Raw genomic sequence first — 18,919 nt, 5'->3', positions numbered from 1 at the left:
CTTTTCGGGATGTGAGGTTGTGGTCCAAGAACTTTTCTGCTCCTTACGTTTCGTCCAGGACTGCGCTGGACTTCCTCTGAGGCGTTGCTGCGCTGAGTCTTGCCGACTGCAGCGCCTTAGTATTGGTTGATAGAGTTGTTGGATATGCCCAACTGGCACATTATATGTTCAAAATTCTGATCTGGTTGGAGCTTCAAAGATTCTCAACTGGGGAGAGATTTGTCGCCCTTATTGGCCAAATTAGGTATTGGCAAGCACAAAGAGAATCACTAGCTGCTCTCGCCTAGTACAGGTGGCCACTATGTTACTGATATATAAACTCAGGATGAGTCACAATGAAGGGCAACAAAACAGGGCTTAGAACATTGTTGACGTACCGATCTTCTGTAATGGCGCTGAAGATAACAACCAGATTGATACTCATGTGAAGAGAAAAGGCTCCCCACACCATCAATCCTCGTTGTCGGGCCGTACGGCGGACGACACTCAGGTTGGTATCTCAACACTGTCCGTGGGGACTACACACACATTTCGTGGTCATCGGGGCTCAGTTCGAAGCCAGACTCAGTCAATGAGATTCTAGGCCGAAGACGTATATGGAGACGCCCCACAGCATGGTGAGATGCCAACCCGATTCGTGCACGCCATACGGTCTGACAACCAGGTGTGATGGTCTGGGTTGTTATTTCTTTTCTTAGTAGGACCGCTTTGGTTGTTATCTTCGGCACCCTTACAGCACAACAAAACGTTGACGATATTCTAGGTCCTGTTTCTTTGGCCTTCATGGCAAGCCATCCAGCGCTTACATTTCAGCAAGATAATGCCAGCCCCAGTTGAGAACTTTTAGAGCGTTATGGTCAGGACCCTCCAATCAGGTCTGGATTTTGACGATCTGACGCTTCAATTGGACAGAATAGCCTATGGTCCAAGTTTCCATGACGTTGACTTTCAACAATAAAACGCAGCACCACTTACCTCTCGTGTTGTGCTGACCTACCTCGAGGGTGGTTGACTTTGCCCTGGCCAGCACGTTCTTCACATCTCACACTATATGGAAATATGTGGGCCTGTGCTTTTCAGAGACTGTCACATGAACATACGCTAACCACCATCTTTAACGAACTCGGACAAAGAGTCGAAGTAGAATGAAACGACGCACACATGTCACCGAAGCTCAGTTCCAATCGATGCCCACTGGGATTACGGTTATGTTTCTTCCACATACGTCTAGTGCGTTGACTAAGTCTACGTCCCCGAACTCCCTACAAAATAATTATATGCCTCCTACTATAATGTATACTCACAATAAATAATTTTTTTTCTGTACCTCCTCATGAAGCAACTTCAATGGTTAGCAGATCCCATGTTCAAGAAATCTGCCATTGTTGTACGTGCAGCAAAACACATTAAGGATGAAACAAAACGTAAGTTAAGCAGGAATAATGTGGGAAAATGGTAACCCATAAATCTGTTTAGGGAAAAGACTGAAACTCTGTTAGTGTTGTCTTTAGCGAATTTTGGAAACACGTGAGGGCACTTGCTTGTTGCAGAGGGTAGATTGCCATAACTGGAGATGTATTTGGAGAGTAATTAAAATCTAACACTATTAAATGTGAAATAACAGTCAATATTGAAGGCGTAGATATAAGGCCTTTAATAAACTAACACATTTCTTAAAATAAATATTTACATGTGAATTAAATCTTACGCAGCAGATGACTGACAAATGAGATCACTTTTTCATTTTACTTTTTCTAGAATAGGTCTCGTAGCTTCACGGAACACTTTTACCTCTTCTACATATTTCTGACTAGAACTCTCAATTCGAGAAATCCATTCAGCAACATTTTTGTATTTATATGGGTTAAAATCCGTTTTTGGGATAATCTGTAACAGAGGGTAAAGGAATATATTATTAGTTAGTACTGCATATATCAGTCCACATTTAAGTTGATAATTGTCTAATATAAACTGAGCGGCACTCTCCTAATACACACAGATTGTGTAAAAGCTAAGGTAGGGCACAACAAAAGCATTAAGAATGAGTTATCGAGGTGGCATTTCCTCAACGTCGAAGTGAGCAATGTAGGGAATTTTCTGACGTATGCATTCAATTTACTAACATTCATAGTTGTCGAATTAGTCAACAAATATGTTGTTAAGTGGTTATTGTATACTTTATCCTGTGGAAATTGAAAGGCGATTAGAAGATGGTTTCAGCGACATAACGTTCATGGAACTCGCTCAAAGTGTAACAAAGAGCTCTACTGTCGTCAAAAGATGTTTCAAAAACGTCTACCCCAAAGTGCCAAATGTAACAAATGTTCGAAATTAAGTGATTCAGGACATAGATTTCTCAACGTTTACTTTCATCTTGACTTATCGCAGCATGGACCGGTGTTATAAGGCATTTCTTGTCTACGAGGGCAGTATATATTTCCTCAATATCTAAAAGTTCAGATTTGGTAAGTTTGTTAGCGCACCTGCTGTTTTGTTTTTCCCTACCCAGCTGCCACACGATCTCCAAATACTCTGTTGAGAAGGTTTGTAGTCATCTATGGCTAGACATCCTTCCTACCGGTACCACATCTATTACAAAATGTCAATTTTGAAGTCTTTCAATAACTGCAGCAGCCTGTCTGTTACCAACTGTATGTAATTTTGGCTATTAAAGTGACAACCAGTAACCCCCCAGTTCTTTAAATAATCGAATTCCCATGAATAAAACATCTTGAAACTTCTGACTACCCTATCAATGAATTTATGTGTCAAATATTTGAAGTTAAGCATGGAAGCAAGAAAAAGTTCAGATAAGTTCTGAAACTATGTTTAGTGTTTGTTCAAAGTGACTAAGTGCTCTCATTATCAAACGCTGGATGATGGTTTATCACGTCACATCTTCTGATTTATCTGTCATTACAATAATATAATTTAGCAGAGACTCTCAATGGCATATTTGGCTACTGTTTGTAAAATCTGTCGCGAACGTAGCTAGTAGTAAAGAAGTAATGAAAGTAAAATATCATGTCTGAAGCTGATGTTTGAGAATATGAGCACCGACAATGGAGTAACGAGTAAACTTCTTTGCTTTCATGATTTTGAACGGAGGGTGTAAACAGCATGGAAACGTTTCATTGCCGTTTTCAAATTATTTGTTAAGTCTGTCGAAAGTCGTTAAGTGCTCTCATTCCCAAACATATATGAAGAGTCCGGATATTTGAACGCCGTGGATGACGCTACATGAAGACACATTCAAATGGTTCAAATGGCTCTGAGCACTATGGGACTCAACTGCTGTGGTCATTAGTCCCCTAGAACTTAGAACTACTTAAACCTAACTAACCTAAGGACATGACACACATCCATGCCCGAGGCAGGATTCGAACCTGCGACCGTAGCAGTCGCACGGTTCCGGACTGCGCTCCTAGAACCGCGAGACCACCGAGGCCGGCGAAGACACATTGGCAAGCAGTGTTTCTAAGTGCAATACTTGTCTTACTGTGTTAAAAGCGTACCATAAGTTTGTAGCACTTAATGAGCATATCATGATAACATTTCTAATTTTAATATTCACTTAACAATTATGTGTTCTATTGAACATCAAATTTGTATTGCCACTGGAATTCATTACATAAGCAACTTCCAACTTGGATTGGGTTACCGTGCTCCGGATTTGCAGGTCTGTCACTTAGCAGGGTAGATAAGTATTTTTCAAATTTTTATTTTTTGGGTCCACTGCTCCCTTCGCACATGATATGAGATTCGAAGTGTGGCTAAATAAACTTAAGTTAGTGAAAAAATGAATCAGAGTAGTTATTTCGTTAAGAACTGATGACACAACACGTTTTAATAAATTTTCAATGCTAGCACATCTTATTCTTGTTACAGAATCAATAGGAAGGATGATCTTTCTTCTGTCTTCATCATCAGTTTGTCAAATCTCGACACAAGGTAGGAAAACGCGACTCACGTCTCTTTCTCCACATTCATTCGCGATCTCTGTTTATGTTGATGAGTGGCGATGCTGAAACACCTACCTCACATTAGTAGGATGTTGCAAAAGGTATCAAAACTCGAGTGGCCTTGTTAGCAACTTTCTGATACTGCTGTTCATGTCCGAAAGAACAGATACCATCGGTGACCATGCAGCTCGTTAGAATGAAATTACAATAAAATGAACAGTCTTAGCTTCTTACAGGCGATGACATACGTCAACGGCGACATGTCCGAAATAACAGATATCATCTTAGTATATATATAGTTAAGGCTCACCGGCCACTTGACCCGAACCCTTACGGGAATCGGCAACGCGCCGCGAGTAATGAGTAAAATGGGCGGGGGCACTACGAATGTAGTGCGGAACAATACGTTCAGGTTATGGGTTTCACGGGAGGCGTGCCAGAGAAAAATCCCTGCAGTCGTGCTATCCTCTGTGTCCTAGGTGGCTCAGATGGATAGAGCGTCTGCCATGTAAGCAGGAGATCCCGGGTTCGAGTCCTGATCGGGGCACACATTTTCATATGTCCCCGTTGACGTATGTCAACGCCTGTAAGCAGCTAAGGTTGTCCATTTGATTGGAACGTCAATTTCATTGTGAAGTCTGAAGAAATATCAGTAGTTTGCTCTTGCTCTTCAATGGTGAGTGTCATTGGAATTCCTGTACTGAAACGATCTTCTGTTAAGTTTTGTTAATCAACTTCTTCTATAAAGTACGTCAGAAAGTAATCACTGCGGTCAGTTAACTGACCCAAGAACAGAAAATTCAATTCGATAGTAAATGAAAGTGATTGTCTTCTACACCGTGTGCTGAGAAGCAAAAATGAGATTTATATCTTATTTATCCAAATTTTTCCGACAAAAATAGAGTGCCTCCTACCACGCTGTCTTAGTAACACTTACTTTCTGGCCTGCGCCTATGATATGGTCCTTATGCCGCTGGGAGTCGCGACATGCTGTTTCAAAACCCCTGATAGATGATACTTGTAAAGTATGCACTTTTCGTTGAGAGGTGAAGGTCGTTACTTCAACTGAACGTTAGTGAATTTTGCGAAGTTTAAATTGATCATGGTCTCTAGACAAGCCTTTCATAGAAACCAGCATCTTTTTCATATAAACTGAGATGACAAGAGTCTAGGGGTACCTACAGATATCGTGTTTGGTCTCCTTTTGGCAGGCCTACTGGAGCAGCTCGACGTGGCATGGACTCAGCAAGTCGGTGGAAGACCCCTGCAGAGATATATAGCCATACTGCTTCTAGAGCCGACCATAATTGGAAAAGTGTGGCGCCGGCGCGGGATTTTGTGTACCAGCTGAACTCTCCATTGTGGGTGGCTAAATCATTCACTCGAATTGCCCACAATGTTCTTCAAGACAATCGCGGACAATTTTGGCTCGGTGATATGACATCGTTGTTTCGGGACATGAATGGTAGCAAATGGTCTCCATGTAGCCGAACATAACCATAGTCAGTCAATGATTAGTTCAGTGGGAACAGAGGACCAATTTCATACCAAGTAAACACAGCCCACATCACTATCGAGCCATCACCAGCTTGCACAGAGCATTGTCGACAACTTGGGTCCATAGCTTCATAGGGTCCGCGGACATTCCAACCCTAATTGAGACCAGGACTTCGTAGGGCCTGCGACATGTTCGAACCCTACAATCAGCTCTTACCAACTGAAATCGGGAGTCATCTTCTCAGGTCAATGTTTTCCAGTAGTTTGCCTTGCTGTAAGCAAAGCACTCACGTCAGTCGTCTACTGCCCCTGCTCATTGGCCCCAGATCTCCCCGGACTTTCGTAACGGATACTTTCGCCGCACGTCCCACATTCCTTGATTGCTTGTCTGTTAGCACCGAAAACTCTAAGAAAACACTGCTGCTCTCGGTCGAGTGAAAGCCGTCAGAAATTGCGTTGTCCATGGTGAGAGGTAGTGCCTGACATCTGGTATTCGCGGCACCCTCTTGACGCCGTTGATCTCGAAATATTGAATCCCCTACCGACTTTCTAAATGGAATGTCCCACGCGTCTAGCTCCAACAAACATTCAGGGTTTGTCAATTCCCGTTGTGTGGCTCTAATCACGTCAGAAATCCTTTCACGTGCATCACCTGCATACGAATTACAGCTTCTGCAACGGACTGCCCTCTTATACCTTGTGTACTCTGTGAGCGTACGAGCTGTGGCAGGAGATTAGAGGGGAACCAGCAGCTGTGGCCGAGCGGTTCTAGGCGCTTCAGTCTGGAACTGCGCTGTTGCTACGGTCACAGGTTCGAATTCTGCCTCGGGCATGGATGTGTGTGATGTCCTTAGGTTAGTTAGGTTTAAGTAGTTATAAGTCTAGGGGACTGTTGACTCATATGTTACGTCCCATAGGGACAGTTTCTGCCGCAGAGCACGTGGCTGGTGGTTGCTACGGGACCGTAGCGAGCGTGGCTAGCGTGTACGCGACGCTGGAAAAACCCAAGTGGACGTTTGGTAGAGGCGCATATGGCCGTGTTTGCGCTCTTGGAGAAATTTATATGCTACAGAAAAGTTTATAAAATCAGAACTAAGTGTGACACGGAGGTGCGAGTTGGCACTCGAGGACAGACAAATATGTCAAACTAAATTATCTGGACGCGCCACAAAAATATCTAATAGTTTAAAAGTTATTGTCGTCTTAAAAATTGAAAATTTATCAAAGTTCAAAAGCTAATATCTCGGCAATGCTTTAACCGATTAATATGAACAAAATGTCTATGGATGCGGCTAGAAGAGCTCCATCGAGCAATCATAGCCGATTTAGCAAAACATGTACCAATTTTGAATGAGAGGTCGTAATATGGGATTCGACCGAGAGAAACTTTGTTTTCCGTAATAAATACATTTAAAGAAACAAAACTAGCGGCAGCATTCTGAAGTTTAAAGAAGTACATGAGTGAATAAGTATATATTTTTATTCGTTTATTTATGTTTAGTATCAAAAATCCGGAAATAGCAGTATCACGACACGAGAACATTATTTGCGAAAAAACGGTGGCTGTTACCATAAATTCGACTCTAAATTGTTATCGCCAGAAAATTTTCCATATTTTTAGTATATCATATAAGTTTTCGTGTGTAGCTTTAGAATGTTTATAATTTTTGTCAAACATTGTTTTGAGTTAGACAGTCGTTTCGAGGGTTGATAGGGCGGCCATCTTTGATGACGGGGAGTTGGTTCTGAGCAACGCTAAGAGCCAGATATGCCGCGGATCTGGGGATAGTAGTGGGTTGTTAGCCAAGATCGGGGAAAAGTATGTATGTAGCCACGTTCGAAAGCGATCAGGTAGCTTGGGACAGCAGACAAGGGTGTAGTTTGTTAATTGTGAACAGACTGTCAAGTGTCGTGATCACGACAGTGGAGTGTTGTAGCATCAGTTGTTAAAGGCCACCCTTACATAAAAGCCCCTCAGATTGCACTTTGAGTGTTTAGTGAATATATTGAAGAAAAATAAACTGCTTGTTCAAATTATAAACCAACATGAGTGACTCAATATTTTAAATTTCACTGCAATAAATGCTTGCATTGTTTTGTTATATTTTATTTCAGCTTAAGAATTGAGTTTACGGCAGGTGTGAGCTGGCAGCCTATGACGAAAACCGTATCCAAACACTGAGACCAGCCACATCTCTGGGCCACTCTATTAAGTTCAGTGTAACAACTATATATATTTTCGTGCCATAGCACGTGGGGGGTCGAGCCAAACTATTCCGACTTTATTGTGTAGTGACCAGTATTACTAACTCGATACTGCCTCCATCTGTATTGCTATCCCATGACTTTTGTCTCCTCTATGTACACCATTAGGACAAAAGCCGATTCTGAAATTCAGAAATACATGAAGCTGCTTGTAACACCGAAAATGCAGGATGCATGGCACCTAAGTAAATAATTGTAATTTAAATGCTTTCTTTTAATAAGTAAGGACAGTGCTCCACAGAATGTGTACGTTTAGGTAGAAGTCTGTTGACGTTTTATTGTATTTATCTGTGTTTTACTGTGAAACTTATAAGCTCTGGGAATAAAGCCAAAGGACTAGCACCGATAATAGCAGTGCCTGTGCGTTGTAAAATCTTTGGGTTGGGGGTTGTTATGCAGAGCGCGCGGAGAGAGCGAGAGATGGGTTCCAGTGCTTGTAGTGTGCTGAAGTGCGGTGTTAACGCTCTCGCAGTAGAGAGTACCATGTCGGCGGCATCGTGTACGCGCTACGGCCAGATGACCAGTAGCGGGAGGAAGGACAGTGGACGGTCGGAACAGGCTGTATTAGTTACGATTGCCCCGTTCCTGTAATTAGCCGTGGCCCCACAAGATGCTACCGTCTTCAACAACAGCAACAGTTCCAGAAAACCAGATTCGTCGTCGGCTACGAGTTTCGTCGCATGCACAGCACTGAAGTAAGGCTGTTCATTGGTAGAAAGTATTAACGGCTAATCCAGCAGCACAACGGAATGTGATTTGATTACTGAATTTTATTTAAATAATAATCTGTTAATTTCAGTGCGATTGTGTCCTCATTGCCCCCAGATATTGTTACCGACCAGGCTCCTTGTTCCCCTTTTTCCTTATATGCTAACCGAAGTTTGAGAATCCATTACTGGAAAAAACCCAGATCTAAAGAAAATGCACAAATTAAGAGTGCGGAAGTTTTATTTATTTTACATATAGCTTGGAGCACATGACTGTTTCGTTTGGTACGTATTCTAGTATTTAATTCTGTTCAAGTCAGTAAAAAAGGCTCAGTTGTGCAGACAATAATATGAAATCCTGTTTGAAAATTAAGTAAAGGCAAAGTAAAAAGTGCTTGCCATTCTCTAAATTTCTTTGATGACGTTATGTCGAGGTCCCTGAAATTCATTGTTCACATAAAGAAGTTCAGTACTAACATACGGTGTAAGTGGATATTTTCAAATCCTAACTTGATTGCCTTTTTCAAGAGTAATGACAAACTTAACGTAAAAGTGACTTCTCAGTTTTATTTATCATTTCATACTCACTTAAAATTAGTGTCAAAAAACGTGACAACCTTCGTTTGCCGCGTCAGTGTTTAATAATAAATGTTTTTCTTTCCCATCATCTTGTACAGGATTTTTGATGTAAATCGCTCTAGTGGGCTGGCGACCATAATTATTTTCTTTTCGTTCATTAGTTTAACTTTTGGATTCATGATCAGTGGTACCCCTTATCTGTGCAGTGTTGTCCGTGAGTGAATGCACAAAATAACTTTCATTTTTCGCCGGCCGCGGTGCTCTCGCGGTTCTAGGCGCGCAGTCCGGAACCGCGCGACTGCTACGGTCGCAGGTTCGAATCCTGCCTCGGGCATGGATGTGTGTGATGTCCTTAGGTTAGTTAGGTTTAAAAAGTTCTAGGGGACTGATGACCAAAGATGTTAAGTCCCATAGTGCTCAGAGCCATTTGAACCATTTTCATTTTTCCAAATTGTAGCCCTGTTCGATTTACTTACTTTTTTATTTTTAGTAGACTTTTCTATCAGAAAGATCGGTTGTACACCTTCCTCCTACTTACCTGTATTACTTCTTCGGGAAAGATAGCCTTACCAAATCAGAAAAATTCAATTAGGTATACATGCGCTCCACGGTTATATTTTATATCACAAGCAGGATAGGTCGATTAGTAAGGGGGAGGTTACATACTGATGAAGCGAAATTTGGAAAGAATGAAATGTGTCGAAATTATTTGATTGATCCCACTCCAACACCGATGCTACCTCGTAATCATATGTGGATTGAGTGTTTTATATGTCAAAATGTTAGTTCATATCTCTCTGTGTCGCTATTGTTCGTTGGATTGCTTTATTCTTCATAATTCCATTGACTTGAAGTATTTTTATAAAGTATGCAATAACGGATTGTAAGAGCTCCGTCGGATCAGGATATCTTCCAGCATACAGCACCGCTGGTCATTTTAACGACATTCACCAATGACGAAAATTGCATTCACTTTTTCGGCTGCCATATACATTGCAAATGTCTGAATAGCGTCATGAGAATTTTATTTGATAGCTACTAGTGCAGAGAGTGATGGGATTTCGAGCTTACGCGAACCGTATGTGAGTCATTTGTGCCGGCCGGGGTGGCCGAGCGTTTCTAGGCGCTACAGTCTGGAACAACACCACCGCCACGGTCGCAGGTTCGAATCCTGCCTCGGGCATGTATGTGTGTGATGTCCTTAGGTTTAAGTAGTTCTACGTTCTAGGGGACTGATGACCTCAGAAGTTAAGTCCCATAGTGCTCAGAGCCATTTGAACGATTTTTCGAGTCATTTGTTTGTTTGCGTTTGGTGCAGTTTGTGGGATCGTTTCTCGAGGCTGTATAACAGTGATTTGCGGCAATGAAATCATATTACTATTTATTGAAGTTCCCCTCATGTGGCAGTGCTAAGTACGTTAGAAAATTAGCTACATTTTCAGCTATACATTAAGGAAAACGTCTCCTCAATGTATTCACTCGTAAAGGAAGTTAAAGATACTAAATACTGAAAGCAGAATACACTTATCTGAGATACGTAGGACTGACACATAGAATTCTAATGAGTGCGCTTGATGAAAGGCTGGCACATTTATAAGCTATTTCAGAACCATCCAACACGTGCAGCTAAAGAATCAAAGATATTTATATTGGTGATTAAAGCTACATTGTAGAATGGAACTGACATTCATTCCCTACAAGTAACTTTTAAGTTTCTAATTTACTGGAAATATGAGAAACTGTCTAGTAAAAGAGGGTAGACATACGAAGCAAGAAGAGGCATCTTTTAAAATAAATAGTTAAAAGCAATCATTTAATTTGTTTCCGCAGTGTAAACGAACAAACTTATATTAGGAATTGGGGTAATGTCGATTGATAGAATAAAGGTTAAAGGCACACTCTAATACAATGAAGATAAGTCAAATGTGTCTATCAGTTCCAGCTTAAAATTTAACTTTTGTCATGAAAACTATAAATTACTGTCTATTACTTTTGTGTTTACACATAGGGACGAATCATTCACAAACAAAGCAACATTACCTGAGTTGTTGTCACAACTAGACAAGCAGAGTAATCAGCCAGTGTGATGTTATCCCCTGCGAGCCACTGTTTTCCTTCTAGTATTCTGTTCCAAGTTTCTAGTCCACCATTTACTTTTTCTACACATGTGTGGTCTGGTGGTTTTCCAGACATAACTGAGCGCTACAGACAAGAAATTCACAGATCGGATTAGTAATTCAAGAGACAAATCTAACTAAGACTCACTACGACAAAATATTATAAAAGTAATGTTAATATATTAAGTTTTATGGTTTACGAAACAGCAGCCATTACACATCAGCTTCTTACGTATAGTTAACACACCAGTAAAGAGACTCGTATCAGATTTGATCTACCGCATGAAGAAGTGTATACGACGCATTACAAAAATATCCTTTATGCTAAGCATTGCAAAAATCAGTGGTGCCCATCCGATAACTATGTCATCTCAGAGATGTGATTGATTCAAGCTGGCGTATACAACAAATACATGCCAAGAACAAGTCCCGCTTGCATTACACTGAACTACTCCATATTACTCTTGCAAGTTTTGTAATTACCTATGTTCCGCTTTAGGTTGCCCTGATTTTTAGGTAGGTAGGTTCCTTGTACTATCCACACCGCTTTAAATGTTCTGCACGCCATTTCGTTTTCATTACAGTCGTAATTAAGTCTTCCACTACAGTTGTGTTGCTGAACCATTTGTTTCCTTCCCGCTTCTCCTAGCCGCTCCAAGAGAGCACATCTGTATGAACGTCTCGGAGACCCTCAGTTTTTTAATTGATTGGACATTAAATGTGTATTTGTCACTGTAACAAATCATAATCAGTAATATTCACAGATTTCATATATATATTCAGACATATTCGAAGGATTGTGTTTGCAAATCCTGTTTGGTTCACTAAAATCACTGCAGCTCGCTTTTAGTCTTCTGTTTATTTCTTTTGCAGCACATCGAGACACAGTCTTCAAAAATTACATAAAACTAATATCGTTGATTTCGGCACGTTGAAGTACATTGTATTTCCAATCCATAAGTAGTCAACGGATTCAACACTTTCAGCAAAAGGCCTCAAAAGCGATGTCGTTTGCTAATCGCGTTCTGGCTTAGTGTTCACAATAACTCATGTTTTAGCAAATATGAAAGTTAGAGTAAATACAAAAAATCGTTGAAAAAGGTCAATTGAATTTAATCGAAACCATTAGTTAAGCCGTTCCGTAGCCGCTATGAATCTTGATCCTTGATTAATAAACCTTCGTAAATTTATGGCTACAGTTGATACCAACTCGCAGTTCCCGCCAATCTAGTTTCGTCAGTGTAGGATGTACAACGGGACATTTTGTACTTACTTTGCATGTAAGATACCGTTGGAGATCTTACCATTATCGTAATTAACTAGTGCATATGCTATAAATTAGGACTACCTTTTAATAAAAAATGTAGTAGTAAAATTTGCGATGGTTTAGTGCCTTTAGAGTTCTATGGTTAGTATAGCATCACTGCTTTTGCCTCAGTATACAGCTACATAGATGCAAACTAGACTGTAAGAAAGATCTGTGTAGCTCTTCGCGAAGATACTGCCTCTAAATCTTGCTACGCACCGATAACAAAACTTCTGTCTTACGTGTTGTGACGTTCTCTAATGAGTCATTACTAGAAATATATTTTTGTAGAAGACTGGTTAAATGTAACTGTCTAGCTAGTACGTCTTCATCTCTGCATAACTAAAGCAAACAACATCTACATCAAATTTCTTATTGTATTCAAGTCTTGCTACCCCTGTGCAATTATTAACCAGCACCCTCATCTACAGACATACTATGCACCTCTTATTTTGCTTGTTCCTTACCCCCTGTCGAGCAGAGTCGAAATGGTTAGGTCAGATTTGGCAAGGTTAGTGCTAAAGGGCGGCTGGATGCCCTTCCTGCCGCCACCCCGTACCCCCCGCAGCGGAATTAGTGTAACCCAGCTGTCTACATCTAGTGTAGCCCATGTAATAGTGTGAACGTGTTCATATGTCTGCGAGTCGTGTAACTGAGGCGGGACGTGGGGACCAGCTCAGTATTCACCTAGGAGGATGCGGAAAACCGCCTAAAAACCACATACATCCGCCGGGCCTATTCGATCGGGAGCTGGCGTGCCTACCCGAGTCCAGGAAGCAGTGCATTAGCGTTTTGGGCTAACCTGGCAGATACAGACATACTACACATTATCACAACTATATTCTTCATGCTGTTGAATTTGTCTTAGGAACGTAGCCTGTATTTTAGTCAACATCTATCGGCTTGGTCCAGCACCACTTCAATGAGACCAGGACCCAGGGTCGAGGGTACGACTAATAATCAAACCGACCTATGTCCCGGGTTCGAATACCACGGCTGCTTAATTTTTGAATGAAAATTATCAGCAACGGAGTCCGACGACTCATACTATGAGCAGTCCCCCTCGTTCTGCTGACGCTCTTGTTAAAGATGGCGGAATACTGGACCAATATCAGGAGTATCAGGGGAATCTTGCCCTAGGAGTGGAAAGCTGTTCCCAAACTACGGAAGAATCAGCAGACATCAGCGCCATGAGGATGCACACGGCAATGGAGACCACTGCATTAAAGACGTGTGATTGTATTGAAAGGACATATCGCCACTAGTTGAAGAATGGTCATGATCTCGCTATTGATTGATGACCCACTCCAATTTCCGGGATTTGACTGACAAGTGGGAGGTAACAACGAGGAAAAGACTGAATAACCAACGAAAGGGAAACATTCTACAAGAGAGAGGGAGCAGGAAATGGCAGAACTTTGAACGTGATAGGTTAGCTAGGAAAGCAGTAGAGTAACATGGAAAGAAGATAAGGGTTTCTGATCAGACAAATATACGATAATACAACACCAGCTGAAACTGATACAAATGGGGTAGGATCCGTTATGAGTGGGAAAGTACTACAGAGTGACATACTGCCAACAGTTCAGTGACAGGCTAGCTCTCATCAAAATCGAGAGCAAATCAACAACGACAACAACAGTTCAGGTATACACGCTGAGGTCATAATCAAAAGATAAAGAGACAGAAAATAGATCAGGACACTGAAAGGATAATTCAGTACGTAAAAGGAGCGATAATATAGTAATGATGGAGGACTCAAAAGCGGTAGTAGCGAAAGAAAGGTTTACGGTAGACTATGGGCTTCGTAATAGAAATGAGAGTGGAGAGAGAGTAAACGAGATCTGCAGCAAATTTCAGCTAGTAATAGCGAATAGACTATTAAAAATTCATAAGACAAGGAGATGTACTTGGAGAAGATCAGGAGGCACCAGAAGATTCCAGCTGGGTGGTAAGAGTCCGAAATCAGATATTGGATTGTAAGGTACCCCCAGAAGGAGATACAGATTAGTAACACAGTTTCACAATGATGAACGGTAAGCAGAATTTTAAGAGAGTCGTACATGAGAGTCAGTGGAGAAAGGAGAAAGAAGGAAGATACTGATGTACTGACGAATAGTGAGACGGGCTGAAGTCCTCTGTGGCTACGGATACTACGACAATGAACAGCGCAGTTGACACTAAAGCTTAAGGTCGAATGGACATATCTGAAAAGGGCAGTGAGAGAAACTGGAGAGGCAAATATATGTACACCGAAGGCAACTACGAAAAAGTCGTGGGTGACAGAACAAATACTTTCGCCGGTCAACGAAAGAAAGAAGTTCAAAGTATTCCGGGAAAGACTACAGCTATATACATCACTTGTAAATGCTATAACAGGAACTGCAGGGCAGTCAAGGCAAAATGGCTGCATGAAAATTGTGAAGAAATCGAAAAGGAAATGATCGTCGGGAGGACTGATGCAGCATATAGAAAAGTGAAGACAAACTTCAATGAATTTTTAAGTAAAGGTAGTAACATTAAAGAGTGCAACAGAATTCCATAGTTAAACGCACAGAAAGTGCATGGGTGGTAAGGGTACATTGAACACCTGTGACTGGAAGGACTCGTCCGACGGAGTGATGAAAATGCATCTGATATGTAAGACGTAAGGGATCCAGTATTATAATCGAAATTTAGAAGACATGTGTAGTAGAGTGCTATTCTCCGTGGAAGTGAAGAACTGAAGGACATATCGACTGGACTAAACGGACTAACGATTAAATTCCGTTGGAATTTCTAAATTCCCTGGGTGAAGTGGCAACAAGATGCCTATTTATTTTGATGTGTAGAATCCATGAGACTGGAGACGTACTATCAAGGCCTTCGGAAAAATATCATCCACACAATTACAAAGATACCAAGGGTGAATAAGCGCAAGAATTATCGGACAATCAGCTTAGTGGCGCATGCATCCAAGCTACTGAGAGGATAATACACACAAAAAAAGAAAAAGAAAACTGGGGATCTGTTCGATAGCGATCAGTGTGATTTTAAAAAAAGACAAGAGCGTCAGATAAGCAAATCGGACATTGCGGATGATAATGGGAGCCAGATTTAAGAAACATCAAGGCATGGTCGACCTGGAAAAAGCGTTCCAAAATGTAAGATGGTGCAAGATGTAGACAAGTGGTACACAAAAAAAAAAAAATGATTCAAATGGCTCTGAGCACTATGGGACTTAACATCTGTGGTCATCAGTCCCCTAGAACTTAGAACTACTTAAACCTAACTAACCTAAGGACATCACACACATCCCTGTCCGAGGCAGGATTCGAACCTGCGACCGTAGCAGTCCCGCGGTTCCGGACTGAGTGCCTAGAACCGCTAGACTACCGCGGCCGGCAAAGTGGTACACAATATGCAAGAGAAGCAAAAAAGAGGATCAACAGCAAATAGCTCGGTTTAAAAAGGGAGTAAGACAGGAGTGCATTCTTTCGCCCCTACTGTTCCATCTATACACCGAAGAAACCATAACTGAAATAAGAGAGTCAAGTGTGAGATTGAAATTCTGCTTTAAGGAATATCAATGATACGATTCACGGATGACACTGCTATCCCCAGTGAAAGTGAAGAACTAAAGGACATATTGACTGGAATAAACAGACTAATGAGTACAGGATATATATTGGGAGTAACCCGTGGAAGACGGAAGTAGTGAGGACTAAGAGAAATGGGGTTAATGATAAACTTAACATCAAAACTTGGGCTCTCCAAGTACACGATGTTAAGTTCTGCTACCGGGAAAACAATATGACATATGAGGGACGAAGGAACGAGAATAGAAAAAGCAGAGTAGCACATACGAAGAGGACGTTGCTGGACAAGAGAATTCTACTAGTAACTAACATTGAGCTTAATCTAAGGAAGAAATATCTGAGACTGTACGGCTGGAGCACCGAATTATATGGTAGTTAATCATGGGCTGTTGGAATACCGGGAAAGAAGAAAATCGAAGCATTTGAGATGCGGTGCTGTGGAAGGATGTTGAAAATTAGGTTGTCTGATAAGAAATATGAAGGTTCGTCGTAGAATCGGCAAAGAAGGAAAATATGGTAAACACCGATAAGAGCCGGCCGGAGTGGCCGTGCGGTTCTAGGCGCTGCAGTCTGGAGCCAAGCTACCGCTACGGTTGCAGATTCGAATCCTACAACGGGCATGGCTGTGTGTGATGTCCTTAGGTTAGTTAGGTTTAATTAGTTCTAAGTTCTAGGCGATTGATGACCTCAGAAGGTAAGTCGCGTAGTACTCAGAGCCATTTGAACCACCGATAAGAAAAAGGAACAAAATGATAGGACGTGTAGCAAGATATCGCGAATAGCTTCTGCTGCACTGGAGTAAAGACTGTAGGAGAAGATAGAGATAGGAATACATCCAACAAATAATAGAGAACACAGGGTGCTATTGATATTCTGATGAAGAGATGGCACAAGAAAGGAATTCGCGGGAGGCTCAAATGGTTCAAATGGCTCTGAGCACTATGGGACTTAACTTCTGAGGTCCTCAGTCCCCTAGAACTTAGAACTACTTAAACCTAACTAACCTAAGGACATCACACACATCCCTGTCCGAGGCAGGATTCGAACCTGCGACCGGAGCGGTCGCGCGGTTCCAGACTGTAGCGCCTAGAACCGCTCGGCCACTCCGGCCGGCTCGCGGGAGGCCGCATCAAACCTGTCAGAAGACTGACGACAAAAGTACATTTCACATGTTATCCAATCTACCCATCTGATCACCCATATCCTTCTGTAAAATGACATATCAAGAGCTTCTATTGCCTTCTTGTCTGTTCTGCTTAACCATACTTCATGGCGTCCAGTACTTTGCTGCCAATACAGCGAAATAGGCCTACTACTTCTATCGTCTCATGTCCTGTACCATTTATGCTAACATACCTCGACTTTATTTCGCTATTCTCCCTTGCCCTCGGTTTACATTCGTTGATTTAATCTTATATGTTTTCAATTACTTTCCAAAAACCTTCAAATCTTTTGTCACATCTGACTGAATAACTATGGCACGAGCAAACCATTAACTTATTATTTCTCCTGAATTTAATTCTCTTACACAAATTCTCTCTGAATCCCTTTGCTACTTGTCTGTGTTACTGCGCAGGTAGTATGTGGGGTAAGTTACAACATATCGCACCCGTATCTCAATTTGAGAGCTTCTTGTATTGTCAGAAGAGTTTTCTTCGTATATTTGAATTTACTATGATTCATTCTCGTAGAGAACGTGAAGATGTTTCTCAGTTGACTATGTTTATTAACGAAGCAATGTTCTATCATAGGGATTAACTGCTATAATTCACAAACCGACCGGAGAATCCAACAAACAATTTGATAGCTTGTGCGGGATTTTCTAGAGGTTAAATAAAAGCGCACAAAATTGCAGTATGTCACTTTGGTTGTGTGCCATGAGTGGATGCCAGTTCAACAGCGTACCAGTAGTCTGTGACTAGCGTTTGTGTTGCTCAAAATGGCTCAAATGGCTCCGAGTACTATGGGACTTAACATCTGAGGTCATCAGTCCCCTAGAACTTAGAACTACTTAAACCTAACTAACCTAAGGACATCACACACATCCATGCCCGAGGCTGGATTCGAACCTGCAACCGTAGCGGTCACGCGGTTCCAGACTGAAGCGCCTAGAACCGCACGGCCACGCCGGTCGGCTTGTGTTGCTACGACCGCTTTTTCGTGTTCAAAAACGAGATCCAAAATATTGGAGAATGTGATGCCTGAAGACGTGTAGGCAGACTACAGTCGGTCATTGCAGTAAAAACAAATCAGATCGAGATTTCACAAGTATTCATTAAGATATAGATTTGAGATATTATTATCCTATGTAGAATTATTGCAGCACTTACCCATACATTGGCCATAGCTCCATAGACATCGAAGTCAAAAAACAATCGCTGATCAACAAGAACTCGCTTTTGTGGGTCATTTGGATATAAGGAATCATCCTTCGCGTATTTTGATATAAGATACATGGCAATGGCACGGCTGTAAAACAACAACAATAATAATAATAGGAATAACAATAACAATAATGACCAGAAAACAAGAGAGCCATGAAAGACGTTATTAACACTATGTAATACTAAATGATTAAATATGTGAATCAAATGGTAGAAGTGATGAAATGATATTAAAGTTCGAACATTATCTCAGTTGTACCAAGAGCAGGCATTGTCTGCAGCGGAAGCGACTGTTAACACCTGCCGTATCATCAAAAATGGTTCAAATGGCTCTGAGCACTATGCGACGTAACTTCTGAGGTCATCAGTCGCCTAGAACGTAGAACTAATTATACCTAACTAACCTAAGGACGTCACACACAGCCACGCGCGAGGAAGGATTCGAACCTGCCACCGTAGCGGTCGCTCGGTTCCACACTGTAGCGCCTAGAATCGCACGGCCACTCCGGCCGGCTGTAATAATT

At 41.6% G+C, this 18,919-nt stretch overlaps 1 protein-coding gene across 1 annotated transcript in view; it reads right to left on the bottom strand.

Annotated features, from left to right (window-relative positions):
• Window positions 1-1,630: 1,630 nt before the first annotated feature.
• Window positions 1,631-18,919, bottom strand: part of LOC126336883 (glutathione S-transferase D5-like) — a 72,311-nt gene continuing 55,022 nt past the window's right edge. The window contains exons 4-6 of the mRNA XM_050000991.1: window positions 18,342-18,480; window positions 11,051-11,212; window positions 1,631-1,887 (exon numbers count right to left, since the gene is read on the bottom strand). Coding sequence (XP_049856948.1) covers window positions 1,741-1,887; window positions 11,051-11,212; window positions 18,342-18,480 — 448 coding nt within the window. The 3' untranslated portion in view covers window positions 1,631-1,740. The remainder of the gene's footprint in view (window positions 1,888-11,050; window positions 11,213-18,341; window positions 18,481-18,919) is intronic.

Source organism: Schistocerca gregaria, chromosome 2, assembly GCF_023897955.1.
Source record: "Schistocerca gregaria isolate iqSchGreg1 chromosome 2, iqSchGreg1.2, whole genome shotgun sequence".
Classification (NCBI taxonomy): Eukaryota; Metazoa; Arthropoda; class Insecta; order Orthoptera; family Acrididae; genus Schistocerca; species Schistocerca gregaria.
This window is presented reverse-complemented; position numbering and strand designations above follow the sequence as displayed.